General features: G+C 43.4%; 3 protein-coding genes and 1 pseudogene across 4 annotated transcripts in view; 1 reads left to right on the plus strand and 3 right to left on the minus strand.

Moving 5' to 3' along the window:
- LOC307151409 (histone H4) overlaps positions 1-20,925 on the minus strand; it is a 116,687-nt gene that overhangs the window by 65,203 nt on the left and 30,559 nt on the right. The window lies entirely within an intron of this gene.
- On the plus strand, positions 392-837 carry LOC307151401 (histone H2B). Its single transcript, XM_079859404.1, has one exon. The coding sequence runs from the start codon at positions 406-408 to the stop codon at positions 778-780; it is 375 nt and encodes a 124-aa protein (XP_079715530.1). The 5' UTR covers positions 392-405; the 3' UTR covers positions 781-837.
- On the minus strand, positions 18,324-18,753 carry LOC307151859 (histone H3.2-like; annotated as a pseudogene). The gene has a single exon. The product of its transcript is annotated as a histone H3.2-like (transcript).
- Positions 19,310-19,946, minus strand: LOC307151900 (histone H2A-like). Its single transcript, XM_079860148.1, has one exon. It carries the CDS (start codon positions 19,933-19,935, stop codon positions 19,549-19,551), a length of 387 nt encoding a protein of 128 aa, XP_079716274.1. The 5' UTR covers positions 19,936-19,946; the 3' UTR covers positions 19,310-19,548.

Below are 20,925 nucleotides of genomic sequence, written 5' to 3' on the forward strand. Positions count from 1 at the left end.
TGAGGATACACTGTTTTTAAAGGATGTCTAACCATTATTCGTTTCTTTTCTCCCAAACTCTCTCAATATATTTATAAGGGGTTTAAAAAATACATGATGATGCACAATATTAGAAGAACCGCTTATTTTCTCAAAAAATATTGAATAAAAGAGCGGGAAACGAAACAACGGAAACTTGAGGGAGGGTGTCGTTCATGGAGCAGTGGGCGGGACTATTATTTAACCTCCTGTGATTGGCCCTCGTGATGCTTTGAGTTGTCCAATGAAGTACGAGTTTATGGGTTTGGCCTATTAAAACAGACAATCAGAGAAATCCCGTATCCCTTTGAAAATTAGCATAGGGCAGTGAATAAATACCTCTCTATCACACAAGAAGGAACATAACTTTGCCAATCTTGCATCATCATGCCTGAACCAGCAAAGTCCGCGCCCAAGAAGGGCTCAAAGAAGGCCGTCACCAAGACCGCCGGTAAGGGAGGAAAGAAGCGCAGAAAGTCCAGGAAGGAGAGTTACGCTATCTATGTGTACAAAGTCCTGAAGCAGGTTCATCCTGACACCGGTATCTCCTCCAAGGCGATGGGCATCATGAACTCTTTCGTCAACGACATCTTCGAGCGCATCGCCGGTGAGTCGTCTCGCCTCGCGCACTACAACAAGCGCTCCACCATCACTTCTAGAGAGATCCAGACCGCCGTGCGTCTGCTGCTGCCCGGAGAGCTGGCCAAACACGCCGTGTCCGAGGGCACAAAGGCCGTCACCAAATACACCAGCTCAAAGTGAGGCGTGCCTGACTTCAACTACCCCAAAGGCTCTTTTAAGGGCCACCCATCTTCTCAGATAAAGAGCTTTTGTGTTTTACTATTTAGTATTTACAGCTTTTATTCTGAGAATTTTGATGGATCTGCTAGTGCTAATATGAACACAGATGACAACACTTTCTGAAGTTTTTGAGGGGATAATTTAGGCTGAGCACATTTCATAGCTCGACTTCATTTCTTTCAGTGTGCCATTAGTTTAAAAATGTGAAAAAGTAGGCTTGTCTTTTTTCTTCTTGATTATTGTGAAAATGGTGAACTATAACAGTATTTCCCAACTTGTGTAAATCTCATCAACAAACCACAACTCTATTTCAAGTGTATTTTTACCATCCTACAACAGGCATTTGTGCCTTATATCAATTAAAAATATACCAATGAATATTATAAATCACTATTTATTCTACTGTTTTTAAGAGAAATATCCTAAAATATCTGAGAAAAAAAGTCCTAAAACAAGATGGATTTGCAGAAATGCATACAAAATTACCATGTGTTGATCATGACAGTAAAAAGAAAGATTGCTTTGTTTTCTATATTGAGATTTTAAAAAAGAAAAGAAAAAAATAGTTTTAATTTCATCAGCTGTGTGTGCAGATAAGTCAAATACAAAATGTTATGTCTCTGAATTTACTATTTATATGTGTGTTTGAGTAAACTGATCATTCTACAAACTACTACCAACATTTCGTCCAAATTTAAAGTAAAAACATTGCCATTTAGAGAATTTATTTTTCTTCAGAAAATGGCAACAAAAAAAAAGTCAACTTATTGTCTTTAGATACAACATGACATCCATTCAAACAGACAGACAGAGAAAAGGGGGGGAAATAGACATACCAATAATTTAGCAATCTGAAAGAAAGTTTATATTAATTTTTAAACACAAGACTAATGTTTTAACTTCAGAAAAGTTCAACATTTGGTGGTGTAACCTTGATTTCTGTCACAGCTTTCATGCATCTTTGCATAGTGCATCAAACAAATTCATAGGAAAAAAAAATGTAAATAATAAATCTGCTCCATAGTGGATAGAGACTTTGGACATTCCAGTTCAACCCATTTCAAGAGTTGCATGAGAAGTGGGTAATAGAGAAATAATATTAGGCTCAAATGGCAACTTGCAGTCTTTTGGAATTACAATGGCCATCACGTGCGCATGTCCATTAAGTCCACGATACCGTAAGGGTGTCCTATTTGTCATTTTAGGTTTAAATTCAATCCACACGTATTTTATAGTGCTTTTCACTATTCATATTGTTTCAAAGCAGCTTTACAGAAAATGCATGTTTCTACATTACAATTTAGATTAATCTGTAATCAGATGTGACTGTCCAATTAATGTCCATATTTCAGAAATGTACAGTTCAACATAATGCAGATCGTGCAGTTTGCTAATATGTTTTAATTTAAGGCAGAAACAATGAGCTCATTAAAGTAATTATTACAAGATGTGATCAAAATTGCAATATATATATACAACACCTGCATCACACCTCGTCTTTGCTTGTCTCTGCACTCAGATTTCAGTTGTTCTTCTAGCAGCTGTTCTGAAAAACAACAAATATTAATTTGTATTTGTATTATATAAATATATATATATATATATATATATATATATATATATATATATATATATATATATATATATATATATATTTATATATATATATATATATATATATATATATATATAAATATATATTTATTTGTTTGTTTGTTTGTTTATTGCAGGCAAATTATTATGATGAATGATTTGTTTTCTTTTTAAGAATGACAGTGCATTGAGTACAATGTACTTGGTGGGTAATATAATCAAAAACCTTCACAGAATCAGCAGTTTCAAATGTATGCTCTCTTAGCACCAATCAACACACACTACCATAATTGTCTGGTCAGCTCAAGACAAAGTAACTTAATGTTCATAACATGTTTTTTTTTGTTGTTGTTGTTTTTTTCCAAACTTTTCAAAGATCATTTACATCATAACAATGAAGCCAAATTGTTCAGGAAATCAGAAATAAATACACAGCTTCCTTTTGTAAATAAAAATAATGTTAATGTAATGTTGTACATGTTATAATGACTAATTCTGTTTTTTTGCAGATGCATTGGACAATGGTTTATAGTTGTTTTAAGACAGACAAATGTCTCCACATAGATTTTAAACAGATTTATCAAAGACTTTAAACTTTGACTATATACCCAGTGCTGAAGTTGCTAGAAATCAGTGTCAGCATGTTACAGCGTTTAACGCCAGTATTCCACGTGTAAGTCATATTAGCAAATGCATAGCAGACCTATAGACCTAAAAAAATAAAATAAATAAACACTAAACAGTGAGCTATTTATTTATGCAAACAGCAGCTAAAACTTACCAGTAACTTCTGAGGGCAGTATCTTATACTTGAAAAGTATAGCTGTTTCAACTTGAAAAGCTTAGCTCTGATTGGTCAAATTGAATGTAGTTGAACTGAAAAATACATGCTGTTACACTTTGTCAAAAATACGACTGGCACAGATAAGTAACGTTAATGTAATACAAATCTTACCTAGAATCACAATATAATGAGGTACCAAATGTCGCACGCCATGCAAAATTGAAGAAGCTGGGTAAAATTAAAAACAACACTTAACACTTTCTTATACATCGGAAAACACTTGTCAATCATGGCAACTTCCTAGAGTTGATAAAACTCTTGAGCAAGTATGATATGTGCCTTCAATAGCACTTGAACACTTGTATTGAACAAATCAAGAAGCATCATGACACTGGAGCAAAGGGCAGAGGCTCTCTTGTGACTTTTCTTTCAAAAGACATCTTTAAAGTTGTGGATGTCATCAGCCAAATTATAAAGAGCACAATTGCAGATGAGATTAAACAGGCAGGCATGTTTTCGGTCCAAATAGATACCACCCAAGATATAACCTCAAAAGACCAATGTGCAGTAATTTTGAGATATGTTACAGATGCCATCCATGAGCGACTGGTTGCTGTGGTAGACTGTGAAGCATCGACAGGAAAATATTTCACAGAGATGCTCAAAACAGACATTAGACAAGCTTGGTATTGGCATTGGCACATGTGTGGGCAACTCCACTGATGGTGCAGCTAACATGCAGGGACAATATCAAGGGTTCTCTGCATTTCTCTCAGAGCAGTCTCTTACACAGATTCATGTCTGGTGTTAGTCACATATTCTGAATCTGGTACTGGCAGACACAACATGCAGTGTTGTAGAAAGTACATCACTCTTTTCATTGCTTAATGATGTTGCAGTTTTTCTCAGAGAGTCGTATAAGCGTATGAAGAGGTGGGAAGAGACAAGTAACAACAAACGTCATAGAAGACTGTGCCCAATAGGGGAAACCGGGTGGTGGGCAAAGGACCAGGCTATCACTGAGGACTTTGGGTGTTTTGGTATGCCTCAAGATGCTCTGCATGTTGACCTGCTGCTGACTCTCGCCTCAATTGAGGAAGATATGAGTATGAAGCCAACAGAGAGGGTCAAAGCAAAGTTATACATTGAAGCTCTTTTAAAGTTTGAGACAGTCCTCACTGCTCAAACCGTTCTCCGAATTTTTGAGCATACATCCCCCTCTCCAAGTACAGATAAAGGCTATGGATATTCTTGCAGCTCAGCACCTGGTTGAGGGGACAAAGGAAAGCCTTAACAAATTTATTAGAGACTTTGAGGGAGTGAAAGTAGCAGCTGATGGGTTTGTGGGTATAGTGCCAATCAAAAACTACAAGAGGACAGCATTGAGATAGAACTGCAGACTGCACTTCCAGAGAAACGGGTTCGGAAAAAGAAAAACATGCCTGGAGAGCTATCAGAAGATGACCCTCTGACATCACCAGATGCTGACTTTGAGGTCAATGTGCACAATGTCATTCTGGACACTGGCAGGTAGCATAGAAGGTTTTCAGCAAATGCAGAACTCTTGATCCTAATAAATTTGGCAAAATTAAGGCAAATGGGCTCCATAGTTCAGCTCTTCAAGACATCAGCAAGTGTCTCCTTAAATTTGATAAGCGGACCATTGTATATGGAACCAGAGGTAGAACTGGAGAACACAACCTGTTCCTGCTGCAAAAACTCTGCCATATGTGTGTCTCTCATACTCTCACAGTACAACCTTCTTACTGATGCCTATGTAATTGGTTTGGCATATAAGTTTCTGTTGACAATCTCAATCACTCAGATCGCCTGTGAGAGAAGCTTCTCAACACTGAAATTTGTTAAAGGGTTACTTCAGGATTTAGCATTAAGCTTTGTATTAGTAGAAAACCTGTAGTATTTTCGAAATACCATGCTTTCCACCCTCATATCCCCCTGAGACAAGAGATTTATGTATTTTTTGTCTGGAAAAAATCCTCCGATGACGCAAAAATCGTCATTTTGCGTCATCGGAGGATTTTCTGGACAGAGGCTAAAGACTACAGCCAGTAGAATGGGCTGTTCCGCATGTTTTCAGCCCGCCCATACAGGGTGGGATCTCACTCAGAATGTACACAGTGTCAGCCGTCTTTCTTTGGAAGCTAAGCTAGCAGGCTCTTGTTCTGTGGAGAAAGCTGAATAGTAGGAGAAAGCTGAGTAAGTAACCATCCTCCTTTTCCCGGACTTGTCCGGCGGGCGAGATCGTTCAAAATGTCCGGGATTCAGCTTTTGCTTTCTGCGGTCGCCATTCATTGTTTACATGCACACCTTTCAATCTAACTGAATTCATTCCGATTGGTGAATTTGAATGTAGTGTTTACATGAACGCTAAACAAGTGATCGGTTGATGTGCGTTTTACCATTGCTAAGAAAAATTCCCGCTCCTCCGTGAGAGATGCGAGACCCGGCGCGTCTCAGTAATGACGCCACCGGTCTCGCGCCGTTCTCCCGCGGCCGTCAGCCTCGTCCTGCTCGCCACAGTAAACATGATGAATGGCGACTGTAGAACGCAAAAGCCGAATCCCGGACATTTTGGACGATCTCTAAATCCCTCGCAAACTCATCACGTAGGCTAGCTTTGTTGTTTTCAACTACGCACTCTTACCGGTAGGCGTGGCCTCCTAAGGCAGCGAAGCAAGTGCATTCTGGGAGTTGTTGTCTTTCATCCACATAAGCCAAAAATACATTTTCTGGCTTTTCTCAGTCTAGAAAGCTCCAAATTCAAAAATTTCTTCACATTTCTTCTACTTAAATGACCTATTTTAAATACACATTCATCTTCCCAGAGGTGAAGTATCCCTTTAAGAACAGGCTAAGAAGCGCAAGGTCTCAGGAGCACTTAGAGGGATTCATGCTAATGGGCACAGAAAAGGAAATACTCATGTCTATAGACAATGAGACAGTTATTAACAAAGTTGCAGAAACCAGTGCACTGCTTTGGCAGTTGCTGATGCTTTAAGGCTTTGCTATTTTCAGTTCTGATTGTAAGCCAAAACTTGTAAAGAATGAAGGCCTATTTCTTTCTTTCTTTGCATATTGAGATGCATATTTGCATATTGATTGTCAGTTTAGTTAGAGATGACTGCTTTGTAGTTTTTAATTTAAAATGCATTTTTTTTTTCATAATGCAACAGTTGTGTTTTGTAGCAGAAACGTTTAATATAATGTATTTATTTATTACATTAATATGTACATGTATTAACATGTTTTATGTTTTATATATATATATATATATATATATATATATATATATATATATATATATATATATATATATATATATAAACAAAATTCAAAAGTACATTTCTTACTGCAATACACCATTTTTGTTTTGAATGCAATGCAGACCTTTGTTTTTTTAAAATAAAGTAACAATTGGACTCTGTAGCAGAAAACTCAGTATGTGATTTGTTATTTGGCTATATTATATTATTCATATTTCTTGAATCATGTTAAACATAATACAGGATAGTAAGAACAGATTTGTGACTTCATGAATCCAGGTTCAACCCCGGTGGGAGGGGCTGGCCTTGGGCATTAAGTGTTGGCTTGGTGTGTCCTGCGCTTTAGATTCCCAAGCTGAAAATGGGTAAATGGGGTTCTCTCTCCACTCAATGGACTTCAAGGGTTGCCAAATTGAAGTCCAAATCAACGCAGTTCTCTTACGAGAGTTCTCTCGTACTGCGTTTTATCAAAACGCTACGGGAAAAGTCTCTTTTCACGAAACACTGAAGCAAAAAATTATCCTTTAATTTTCATATATGTAAAACGCGTTGCGGCAGCAGCAGTCAGCTATGGCGAGACGGCTTGCTCGCTCATTGGCTGCTCTGCGGCAACTGCTTAAGCCTATCGAGCGAGGCCTGAGATGACGTCAGGCCAATGAGGGCGCTTCGCGCCCTCCTCGCCACTTCCCGCCGAAACGGGCGTGGCTTACCACTATAAAAGGAGCTCGAGAAGGCTGATTCACTTGATTTTAATCTCTTCAGCGAAGCGCACGCATCGCTGGATCACGGAAGCAAGCGTCGTTCGAAGCAAGCACTTCAGCGGGACGAGCCCTCGAAGCCGCTGGCCAACGCCGCCTTCTACAGCCGTACCTGCTGCGCTTTCCGACGCCTATATCCTTTATTGCTATATTGCTCTGTTTTCTGTGTGTGTGTGTGTTCGCTGCAACACTCACCCCTAAAAGAGCTGCGTCTTTTTCAAGACGCCTTCTCATGCAGCGCTCGCGCTCGCTCCGAGCCAATTGCCTACGGTGACTCTGAGGACTCGCCAGGCATCCTTTCCGAGGCTGCCCTTCCTGGAAGCGGACGGCGGGATTAGTTTTTCTTTACGTTACAAGAAAAGCTACCCTGCCTCTGCACGCGTCATTCACCGGCGAAGGAGAAAAGAGTGTTCTTAGTCCCACCGTTGGTCGGTCTGACCTCTTTTCTCTCACATTTCTCAGTTCCCTGTTCGGCGACTGGAAATATTATTGCAGCAAGTGAGTCTGTTACACGCTTGCCTGCCAGCAAACGCCGAAGAATACATGTTGACGCCGCTTTCAAAGCCTGTATCCCCCTGTGGCTCAGTGGTGGAATTATAGGTTCTCCTCGCGGGAGACCGGCGGCATATATATTTATGCCGCCAACGCTTTGCTCTGTAAGTCCCCTGAAGGCGACTGCAGAGATGCATTTTGCAGCCAGCGAGCGCGTAGTACCCGCTTGCCTGCAACCGAACACCGTTTCTACGGTTCCCGCGCGTCACTGGCGAAAGAGAATGGAGTGTTTTCAGCCCCGCTGAATCTGGGCGATTTCCACTCTTCTCACATTCTGGCATTTTGCAGGCGTTCTGAAAATGCAAATCACTCTGTCTGTTCCCCGAGAGGCAACTGCAGACGTGTTTTTTGCTGCCCACGAGCACGTGGTACAGGCCTGCAAGCAAACGCCAGTGTGGATAATACTCGCGCTGACTTTGTCTATGTATCTTCACTGTGGTCCAGTGGTAGATTCTTAGACTTGCGCGCGGGCGATCGGAGGTTCGAACCCCAGGCCGGCCGGCAGAAAATATTTATGCCGCCGAATGCAAATCACTCTGTTTGTTCCCCGAGTGGCAACTGCAGACGTGTTTTTTGCTGCCCACAAGCACGTGGTACATGCCTGACAAGCAAACGCCAGTGCGGATAATACTCGCGCTGACTTTGTCAATGTATCTTCACTGTGGTCCAGTGGTAGATTCTTAGACTTGCGCGCGGGGGATCGGAGGTTCGAATCCCAGGCCGGCCGGCAGAAAATATTTATGCCGCCGAATGCAAATCACTCTGTTTGTTCCCCGAGAGGCAACTGCAGACGTGTTTTTGCTGCCCACGAGCACGGCCGATGATGCTATATGTGTAGAGAAGATGCCCACTGCTAGTGCCCATCCCTACACACTAGCACAGCCCTTCACACAGGGCCCGCGCTCATATATTCGACTCGGGTCGATCACGCACGCAACATAGTGAACGTGCCCACTGCCTAGTGCCCACAAACACTATGTTCTGCATGCCTTGTGGTTTCTGTAAAGACGAAACCTGTGTGCATTCACTCTGCTCAGACAGACAGTGCACTCATTGCAGTAACTGTGCCCGCTCTCCCGCGCCCACACTTACTCACGGTACTTCTGGTGTCCCGGCCACGGCCGATGGTGCTATAAATGTAGTGTCGATGCCCACTTCTCAGTGCCCATCCCTACACACAAGCACAGCCCTGCACTTAGGGCTCGCGCAAATAAAATCGACTCAGGTCGATTGCGCTCCCCACATAGTAAAAGTGCCCACTACTCAGTGCCCACGAACACTATGTCTATCAGATCACAGGCTCTCTGTAAAAACGAGACCTGTGAGCGCGCGCGCTGCTTACACAAGCAGCGCGCCCCAAGCAGTAAATGTGCCCGCTCACAGCCCACATCTACTCGCACACATGAGTCCCATGGGACTCGCGCAGCCCCCCCTCACTCAGCCAAACACTGTTGTAAGGTCAAGGGCGAGCGCTCCGCCCGCTGTATTAAGCGCGCCCCCCGCCTCAAATGCCGCAGGCATAACGCCTATGTTTGTGAGCCCCATAGCACCTCTGTCGCACGGCGAACAGAGCGCGCTCTGTATCCGGCCCTTAGCCAACCATGCAGATGCATGGGCAGCGCTTCCAGGGGTTTCGGACTGGGTCTTAGGCATTATAAAGAGAGGCTTCTCGCTACAGTTTTGTCGACGCCCTCCGCGCTTCACAGCGCGCGTCGAAACTTCGGTTCCGCTGAATGTAGCACACCTACTTCGCGCCGAAATATCAAAACTGATAAGCAAAGGGGCGATAGAGCTTGTTCCCCGAGTTCAAAGCGAACAGGGGATATACAGCAGATACTTTCTAGTCCCCAAAAAGGACGGCGGTATCAGACCCATTCTGGATCTCAGACGACTGAACAGAGTATTAGTGAAACGCCGTTTCAAAATGCTCGCAACCAGCAAAATTCTCGCGCATGTTCGCCGAGAAGACTGGTTCATGTCGATAGATCTGAAGGACGCGTATTTTCAAATACAGATAGCGTCACATCACAGGCGATTCTTGAGATTCGCCTTCGAGGGTCAGACATACCAGTATACAGTCCTGCCTTTCGGCTTGTCCCTGGCACCTCGTACATTTACGAAATGCATGGACGCAGCGCTCGCTCCTCTCAGACTCAGAGGCATGCGAGTGCTGAACTATTTGGACGACTGGTTGATCCTAGCCCAATCACGATCTCAGCTCATAGAGCACAGAGCCATTTTACTCGATCACCTCGAGAATCTTGGTATCACGGTCATTTGGGCGAAGAGTTCACTGAACCCCAGCCAAACGATTCCGTTTCTGGGTATAGTTCTGGACTCACAGTCTATGACAGCGCGGCTGTCGCCACAGCCTTTGTCCGCCGCGGCGCTTTCACCCCGCTCAGAAAATTTCAAAGGATGCTGGGTCTCATGGCCTCAGCATCGTCAGTTCTCCGGCTGGGCTTGCTCCGCATGCGCCCGCTGCAGTTCTGGTTGAAAGCGCGGGTTCCGCGCAGAGCGTGGGTGTCCGGTCATTTACGCCTCAAGGTCGATCAGGACTGTGTCACAGCCCTGGTGCCTTGGATGGCGAACGACTGGTACCAATCAGGTGTAAGCCTGGGGACTTCCTCGAGGGTGAGGATGGTGTCTACGGACGCATCCACCTCGGGATGGGGAGCGCTGCTCGAGGGCAGACCGTCCTTCGGCCTATGGTCGGAACGGGAAAAGCTCCAACACATAAACTGCCTAGAAATGCTGGCAGTGCACAACGCGCTGACGCGTTTTTGTCCCCACATCAAGGACCAACACGTCATAGTCCTTTCGGACAACATGGCAGTGGTGTCCTACATAAATCGCCAGGGCGGTCTGAATTCCATACCCCTGTACAGGCTGGCGAAACGCCTCCTGCTATGGGCTCAGCACAACCTGCGCTCGCTGAGAGCAGTACATGTGCCCGGGCTGCTGAATGTGGGCCCGGACAGACTGTCCAGGAACAACGTTCCTACGGGCGAATGGTCTCTACACCCACAAACAGTCCGGCTGTTGTGGGAGAGATTCGGCAAAGCGGAGGTGGACCTATTCGCGTCCCGCGAAAACGCTCACTGCCCCGCATTCTTTTCAAAGACTGACAGCGCGCTGTCCCAAAAGTGGCCGCGCTGCCTGCTATACGCTTTTCCCCCCATCTTCCTCCTGCCTCAGGTGTTGGAACGGGTCAGGAAAACGAAATGCCCAGTGCTGCTTGTAGCACCGTTCTGGAAGAACCAGGCATGGTTCCCAGTTCTGATGCAGTTAGCAGACATCGCTCCATGGCCAGTGCCGTTGAGGAGAGATCTCCTCTCGCAGGCCAGGGGCTCGATCTGGCACCCACACCTGGAACTATGGTCCCTTCATGTGTGGGCGCTCAACGGATACCCGTTGGTCTCGCAGAGGGAGTCATGAATACCATCACGGAGGCTAGAGCGCCGTCGACCAGGCGACTCTATGCTTCAAAGTGGTCGGTTTTCTCCGGCTGGTGTACAGCTCGGAGCCTTTCACCCCTCGAATGTGAGGTAACGGAGGTTCTCTCCTTCCTACAAGAGCTGTTGGATAAGGGCAGATCCCCTTCCACGCTCAAAGTGTATGTGGCGGCTATTTCAGCGTTCTCCGGTTCAACGCTGGGTCAGTCACTGGGAAGGAATGATTTAGTCATCCGCTTCCTCAGGGGAGCTAGGAGACTGAATCCACCCAGACCTCCTTCAGTCCCTATGTGGGACCTTTCTACGGTCCTGGCGGCCATGAAAGGTGCCCCTTTCGAGCCTATCCAGTCTATTAGCCTCAAACATTTGTCTTTCAAAACAGTGTTTTTGATGGCTCTCGCTTCAGTGAAGCGCATAGGCGATCCGCACGCGCTCTCTGTGAGCCCGGCGTGCTTGGAGTTTGGTCCTAATGACTCTAAAGTCATACTCAAACCTAAGCACGGCTATGTGCCGAAAGCCCTCAACACGCCTTTTCGGGCTCAGGTTATTTCCCTGGCTGCCCTGCCGGCATCGAGTGAGGAAGGGGACTCGAGTTTTCTTTGCCCTGTTAGGGTTTTAAGAGCTTATATGTCCCGCTCTGCTGTCTTCAGACAGACAGAGCAGCTCTTTGTCTCGTTCAGTGGACGTTCCAAAGGAATGGCTGTTTCGAAACAAAGTCTATCCAGATGGATAGTTGACGCCATAGCGCTGGCTTATACTGCCAAGGGCATTCCATGCCCGTTGGGAGTTAGAGCGCACTCTACGAGAAGTGTTGCTTCTTCGTGGGCTTGGTCCAGCGGGATTTCCCTACAGGATATATGTACGGCGGCAGGCTGGGCCTCTCCGTCTACATTTATCAGGTTTTATAACCTAGAGGTTCCCGCCTTACAGGCTAAGCTTTTGTCGGTGTAATCTGTTCAGCCGTCTAGTCAGACCACTGAAACCCATGCGCAATGCGCTACCGACTATCTTGGGCAGAACTGTGTAAGACCCACATTTCCCACATTAGTTCAGGTTCCCTACCCTGTCTATGTGATGTTATACTTGCGTCTGTGGACATGTCTATTCTACGACGCTACAGTATAGGGAATTAAGGCTCCCACCCTTATTCCCTGACTCTGTGTGAGTCAATCTGGTGATTATGCACTGTGTGCCTGAAATAGCTTCCGGTGATCAGTGTTTTTATCCCAGCACGCACGGCGTTTTGCAAGGGGTTCCCGTAGCGTTTTGATAAAACGCAGTACGAGAGAACTCTCGTAAGAGAACGTACTCGGTTACTAACGTAACCTCGGTTCTCTCTAGAAGAGGGAACGAGTACTGCGTTCTCTGCCGTGCGTACGGTTCACTCTGGTTCGCTTCGGCGATCAAAATCAAGTGAATCAGCCTTCTCGAGCTCCTTTTATAGTGGTAAGCCACGCCCGTTTCGGCGGGAAGTGGCGAGGAGGGCGCGAAGCGCCCTCATTGGCCTGACGTCATCTCAGGCCTCGCTCGATAGGCTTAAGCAGTTGCCGCAGAGCAGCCAATGAGCGAGCAAGCCGTCTCGCCATAGCTGACTGCTGCTGCCGCAACGCGTTTTACATATATGAAAATTAAAGGATAATTTTTTGCTTCAGTGTTTCGTGAAAAGAGACTTTTCCCGTAGCGTTTTGATAAAACGCAGTACTCGTTCCCTCTTCTAGAGAGAACCGAGGTTACGTTAGTAACCGAGTACGTTTCAAAGGGCCCTTCACAATCCCAGCTAAGGAATAGGGTATTATCTAACGATCGGTCCTTTTTTTATATATATATAATTAGGATTAGGCCTATATTTAAATCATATAGTAATGATTTAGAGAACAGTGGCCAAGATAGTGTTAATGTAACTAATGCCTCGTTTCCACTGAGCAGTACGGTACGGTACGGTACGGAACGGTACGCATTTATTTGCGTTTCCACTATCAAAAGTTGTGAATGGTACCAAAATGCCGAACCGTACCGTACCACTTTTTAGGTACCCTTCCATTGGGGTACCTAGCACAGTGGAACGGTACTAAAAGGTGGAGCTAGACTCACTGCAGGACGTTGATTGGTTGACAGAGAGCCGTCACTTGCGCGTGCTACAAGGGGAATGACAACATAAGAAGCGCCATTTTTTAATATACAGTTTAATATAATACTACTGTTACTGTATCACTAAATGTAATTTTAAGAGTTTTTCAGGCGAGAATGTAGTTGTTTAAAGCTCAAATCTGTGGTTTATTTATAAAAATGATTATTTTTTTCCCCCGGTTGTGAGATCCAGGCGTTCAGCGGGGCTCGGCGCTCATGTTTCCCGGCTGGATGAGCCTTTCGTCGGCTAATCTTCTGACGTTCGTCGCTTACTCCGACGGTAGTGGTTAAACCATAGACTGTAAAAAAAGATGGACGACGCCCCTTCGCTCTCTTCCATTGATGAGAACTGAAGCCGCCAGAGTCCCGATATGGCGCTGACATATTGGAACTTGAGTCTGCGCGTAGCGATCTCGGGACCAGACCTGCGCAGTAGTGAGCAGGAAGTAAAGCCGCGAAATCAACGCTCCGCCCTCACTCTCGCCGAATGCACTCAGGGAGAGTGGATTCTGCACACTTTTTTAAATATTGATTGCAGTACGACAAGAGGCTTGTTAAAATAAAGTAAATACAATCTCCCAGTGGCGGTTCTAGGATTTTTCTGTAACGGGGGCCATTAAGGGGCCACATGTTACATTCAGGGGCCAAATACAGGGTACATTCAAGCACACAAAATAATTTATTCAGTACGGTGCAAATACATTTCAGCAGTCACTCCTTTTTCAAACGCTCTAATAAAAAATGATGAGCCAGTAAAGTTCTTAATGATTTTTTCATTTATTTATACTGTGCATAAAGGACACAATGCACTTCTTTCTGAATTCCACCTTTTAAGTTTCATAATCATGTCGTCGCTTATAAACAGTAAATTATTGTTAATTGTTTGGGGGTGGAATTGCATCTGTGATCGTTGTGAAGAATTCTCCGTTTGCTCTTCTCGTCGACGATTGATGGGTGGGAGTCTCTAGGCACCTCACGATTCGATTCGATTACGATTCAGAGGGTAGCGATTATCGATTATTAACGATTTTTTTTTTTTTTTTTACTACTTGGTACTTTTAAAGCAAAGTATTTATGATGACCCATAACGAACTTACTTCAAATACTTCCTATATTAATTTGATAAATAAAACAAATGGAAGTGTTGGCAAGTCAACTGTAAGGTTACATTTGCCAGCATATGTCCCAACATTGCAAAGAACCAACAGGAAAATAAATGTGTGCCTGTAGGCTACTAGCAGCATACTTGTAGTAAATTAATACAAACTTCAGCATATTCTGAATCTCTAGCATTTAATAATATACTTCTAACTAGGGCTGTCAACTTTAGTCGTTTAGTCGACTAATCGGTCGATGCCTTCTTGGTCGACTGACATTCTCATTGGTCGACCAGTTGCATAATTTTTTTTTTTTTTTTTTTTTTACCAATAAAGAAATTTTCATTGATTTACTCCTTGATATTTATTCCTTTGTAAGCAGTTATATATTACTGTATTCTAAATATAATTAGCCTATGTTTTATCCCCAACTTTAAATGCTTTAATTTAGGCTATTTTGTAACAGCGCCACAGTTTAGCGCATCACGTAGAACACTCGGGAACCGCACCTGTGGCTGGCTGCATTGCTGCTTCGCGCTCAGTAAGGAATATAGGTAGTTTTGCTGTATTCATTCAGTTAGAACCAGTGCTTAATTTGTAAAGTGGGAGGTCCCGGAGCGCAAAGGAAAGGATCCGGCGATTTAAAACGGGGGTTGGAGGTAACGGAACAAGTAAGGAATAATTGACGACAGGCCGTTGAATTATTAGAAAAATAATGCACACCCGAGGTGGTAATGCGGTCACGACGCGAAGCGGAGTTATTAAATTGTTTAAATTATTATTAAATTGAACAAGCGCAACATTCAGCATTCAATCAAATATTTTAAAAGATGTAGGCTATTATTAATAATGTTATTTCAACATAATATCTCGTTATTATTAGCGTGCAACAAGCAAGATGTGCATAAATCCGGTGACGAGTGCATTGATTTTTATTAATAAACTAGTGTTTTCTGACAGTGAAGTTGACGATTGCCATCTCCGTAGTGAACGAGCCTACAGAGAGAAATGCACATAATGGATCATAATCAGAGAGTGGCCTATTTCTTTTTTCTTTTTGAATTATTTCGTTTAAAGACATTTCAAGCGTTGTGTATTTGATGTATTTCTCATGTCTGTGTGAGGCATACACTTAGTTTCGTTAAGTTAGGATGAGATGCGCTCCAGTTACGTGCAATGTGACCGCGCGGGCGCCCGATTATATTGTCTGTTATACCGTATTTGCTTCTTATTTATTACAAAACAAAACGAAAATAAACCTATAGGCCTTCCTTCTATAGCCTACAGCCTATTATTAGGATTGTTTTTTAGGCTATTTGAGTTTTTTGTGTGTTTGTTTTAAAACGCCTAGATCGGCTGGACAAAAGTTAACCCATAGCTTTGAAAGTAAAGAAGAATATAGTTACAGCCTGTATAAATGAGAGCTTTTGTTAGGTTTTTTCATTATTTGGCAGTTTTAGCAGTTATATTTTTTGTAGCGTGTGGTGTGGTCAGGTGCGCGATTGTGACTGTCACTATACCTACAGATGAGCTCCTCACTTTGCAGTTAAAAAACATCGTGTCTTTTTTTTTTTTTTTTTTAGTCGACTAATCGTTGCGCAGGACATGACTTTGGTCGACTAAGCATTTCTTTGGTTGACTACAGCCCGTTCTAACCAACATCCTCCTGTTATTTCCAATGAGCAATATAATCCTTCAGACAAAAAACACTTTGCTGTTGCAAATTCACAAACAGTTTTCGTTCAAAAATATAGAACGATGTACCAGCAGCTATCATACAAACATAATGCTTGTGGACTTGCGCATATTCTGAATAATTAGTAGGCTAACATACAAAGCCGCTCTTATACACAACTAAATAATAAAGAGTTATGACTTGAAATGTTTGCTGTATACCACAATAAAAAACAGCTTATACAAAAAAAGTGAATGAACATCTGCAGTAGGCTATCCAGTCAAAGTGTAACTTTTTGTGACTGGCATTGCACATAATGCAGGGCAGTATAACGTAACAGATCGGTTTACAGCATATTGATGTGAAAACTAAACAATACAGAAAGCAGCTCTCATACAAAATAGGTCACAATGAAATAGCCAATTTTCCATACGTTAGCTTTTAACGAAGAGGGTGCCGTTCAAATTTGGTGCTGAGCTATCATATGCGTCTCTGTTATGTGCGCGCCACAGACTGTCCGCGCACTGCACGTCCGCTTTAGAGTTCCGCCTTTTGCGTTCCGTCAATATTACGTTATTAGGAAATATATATATATATATTTTAGAAAATCGATTTTTGACATTTGTGAATCGATTCAGAATCGTCCACGTCCGCATCGCGATGCATCTAACAATCGATTTTTCCCTCACCCCTAGGAACGGGGGCCAATCAGGGGCCAATCAGATTTCAGCAGGGGCCAGGGCCCCTGTGGCCCCGCCTCTAGAACCGCCCCTGCAATCTCCTCAGTCCTCCGAAGATCCCGAAAAAATGTCCGTTGGTGCTTCAGTGACTACTTCGCTCAGAGAACCTGTCAATCACAGCTGTCAATCATGACCTTACACCACCGCATCACGTAACTAACTAAAAAACAACTTATTTTTGAAACAGGCACTTGAACTTACATCAGCGTGATAAAAACGACAGCAAATGAAAGAAACTACCTTTGGAAAAAATATATTTGAAGTGTAATTTAATTGTTTAGTTGGTCTCACGTCCCATTGAATAACACGGGGAGGCGGGGCTTATGACCTATACTAGGACCAGTCACCGGGGGGCGATCGAGACGTTTTGGCTTCACTTTTCAGGGCTTGTGCGGCACGCTTGGGTTAAACATGAGATATAATTCGTCTCGTGTAGACCTAACGGGCGATCTTTGCTCTCGTGAGTTCCCTGTCAATCGTTTGAGTTCCCTGTCAATCGTTTTGGCTGAGGCCTAAGTTTAGTTTCATAGGCTATTTGTATTTAACTTTACTTGTAATGTTAGACTAGAGCGCTGCATTTGGATATTTGACTGAATTGTTTGCTTTATTTCTTATTGTATAGCTTCTTGTACCTTTTACTTAAACTTTTATATAGGCTATTATTGATAAAACTGAAATTTTACAAAAAGAAATATGGTTTCTTGTCATTTTTTTATTGCAAGATTATCACTGATGTTTATTGCAACATTTGTACAAACGCATATATTGCCTGGAATATGTTTAATTTTTTTTTATTTAAACGAAAAGAGGTAACGTTAGGGTTGTGTTTTAAATTTCGTTTTGTTATAAATAGAATAACGTATAACGTGCAGTGAATAATCAATATGCGTTCCGCATGAACCACATTTGTGTCCCTATAATGTTTAATTTATTTAAATGAAAACGAAAAGAGGCAGAGTGGTGTTTTATAACAGATTTCGTTTTATTGTTGCTTAAAATGTACAGAGCAAGTTAACAGAGATAACCGGAGTAGCAGAGCGACGCTTTAAGAACGCGCTGTACCATTTGCATGTAGGAGTCGCACATGGCGTGTACAAACTTTGCGTACTTGATATTGAGAAAAGCCTAATGTCAGCGCTTGTCTTGTGACAAACATGTCGAGGAGCAAGAACAAGATCTGCTGCATGTCATCCATTGTAGTTTACTATGTTCTTCTTCGAGCGAAAATGACGTTGATCGAAACACCACGCCTATCAAGTAAGGGTACTGTTGGCAGTGGAAACGCTAGCCAGATCATGGTTAACAGACCCGACCCGAACCGTACCGTACCGGACTGCTCAGTGGAAACGAGGCATAACGAATACAACTTTGTACTCAAAGGTAATGTGAAAATTATCTCGTTTTTTGCAGTTTTGGTGGCTCTTAAAAGAGCCGTTGTGGGTTGACGCAGACGCGGGTTTAAGCGCGCTCTCCGCGAATGCGGCGGGCCAGCTGAATATCTTTGGGCATGATGGTGACCCTCTTGGCGTGGATGGCGCACAGGTTGGTGTCCTCAAACAGACCGACCAAATAAGCCTCGCTGGACTCCTGCAGGGCCATGACAGCGGAGCTCTGGAAGCGCAGGTCCGTCTTGAAGTCCTGAGCGATTTCTCTCACCAGCCGCTGGAAGGGCAGTTTGCGGATCAGCAGCTCGGTGGACTTCTGGTAGCGGCGGATCTCCCGCAGAGCCACAGTCCCGGGCCGGTAGCGGTGAGGCTTCTTGACGCCGCCGGTGGCCGGAGCGCTCTTACGGGCGGCTTTAGTAGCGAGCTACTTCCTCGGGGCTTTACCACCGGTGGATTTACGAGCGGTCTGCTTGGTTCTTGCCATTGCTGCGGTCTTTCTCTCTGTCCTGCTTGCGCTGGAAATGCTGCTCTACGTTAAACACCCGCTTTTAAAGCTTTGAACCGCCACGAGCTCATAGTGACGCGATGATGCAGGCCTTCTGATTGGCTATTACGTGATGTCTGCGCATGAGTGCCAGCCAATGACTGCGCGTTTCCTCTTTTCAAACAAGCGGAGTGTTTCCCGCTCGAGATGCTTTGTTCCGTTGACTACTTTGCCCGCCTTTATACTCACAATATTGTATTTATTTGTTCTGAAATACTCGCCTTAATTCCCAGTGCTTGTGCAGATCTCGGGTTAGAACAAAATCACATTACAGTATAAAAGCACTGCAGCGAGACAGACAAGGGTTTCCATCCTCCTCGTGAAATGAAGGATCAGTAGATCAGCCCTGCTACTAAAGAGAAAAGACCCAGAGTAACATCGACCAATTTCAGTTCCCATGAAGCCAATATGTATGTTACTTTTTTATTTTGGATAACTTATTAAAGTATTCATTATCAGAGCTTGGCAGACAAACTTATTTTAAGATTAGGGGAGATGGGTTGGGTGGTAAACACATTTAGGGGGTCATGATGTGCTTACAACATGCACAACATCAACTGTAAGGTTAATTGTCGAAGTAGACAATCATACAATAGCCATTTGGTGGGTAATTTTTCCCCCAACCAAAAGGGTTTATGCGGTTTATAAATATAAACAAAGAAAAGCGCTCGTTGTCAGATAAAATGGGTGGCTCTTAAAAGAGCCGTTGTTTCAGTAACCCAGTCTTCAATCTGTTTATTTGGATTTGGCGGGTTTCTCGGTCTTCTTGGGCAGCAGCACGGCCTGGATGTTGGGCAGCACGCCGCCCTGAGCGATGGTCACTCGGCCCAGAAGTTTGTTGAGCTCCTCATCGTTGCGCACCGCCAGCTGCAGGTGACGGGGGATGATGCGGGTCTTCTTGTTGTCCCGAGCGGCGTTTCCAGCCAGCTCCAGGATCTCAGCGGTGAGGTACTCGAGCACCGCCGCCAGATAAACAGGAGCTCCGGCACCGACGCGCTCGGCGTAGTTTCCTTTGCGCAGAAGTCTGTGAACACGGCCGACAGGGAACTGCAGTCCCGCCCTGGAGGAGCGAGTCTTAGCCTTGGCTCTGGTTTTACCGCCGGTTTTGCCTCTACCACTCATTTTCAGTTCAATTAAATACAGTTGAAAGAATTAATGAAGTTCACGTGTCTCCACACACTGTATTTAAACGAGAGTGCCAGTCGCCCATTGGTTTAGAGACTGTAAAGATTCAAACCAATCACTGAACTTCCCTCCAAAGCCCAACCCCCTTTCTGGCTGGAATTACTATACACAAGTATTAATTACATTTAAGACAGAAGAGATGAAACCATTTATATATATATAAATAACAATATCCATTTACAAAAATGGATATTGTACGCTGTTTCTTGCAAAAGTGCTGCGCCTTTCACATCCACACTGTCTGGGCACATTGACCGTCTGATACTGTACAGTATATTGTTCCTATTGTAATATTGGAGTTTAATCACTGCCCATATTTTTGGATGTGGGTCGTTTGTATTGTCACAATTCTCCAGCATAGTGTTGCAGCAGTACAGATATACACACAAGTTGTGTGTATATATTCTATCTGTACTGTGTTGTACAGCATCCTATTTACACTGTGATCGGGTCATTGATGAATAAGGTTTTTAAAAGTGTAAAAAATTAAATGAAGATATAATTAATTTTGAAACCATTTTTTTAGTTTCATTAAATGTTAACAATGAGATTATGTGGTTTGTACAATCAATTAAGACTGCTTATGTCATTTTTTACAAGATGGACAAAATTTGTCACCAAAAAAGTCATTCGGTTTAATCATGAATATATTTGAAATCATTAATTTGCAGATAATTATTCATGAAAAAACCTGATTTGACATTGATGTTGAGATAGTATATAGTGTGTACCACGGAAGAAATATAAAATAACATTATCACTGATCTCATAAATTGAATCATTCTATTGGACTACTCTAAACCCTCCTACATATTCAAGTAAAACATTGCACAGGGAAACGAGAAAAGGGGAAATTTAGAAAAAAAAAAGCCTAATCTGCTTTATATTTGTATTATTGTAGTTCCGTTAGTTATTAAAAACAATATT

This window comes from Squalius cephalus, assembly GCF_949319135.1.
Source record: "Squalius cephalus genome assembly, chromosome: 23".
Lineage (NCBI taxonomy): Eukaryota > Metazoa > Chordata > Actinopteri > Cypriniformes > Leuciscidae > Squalius > Squalius cephalus.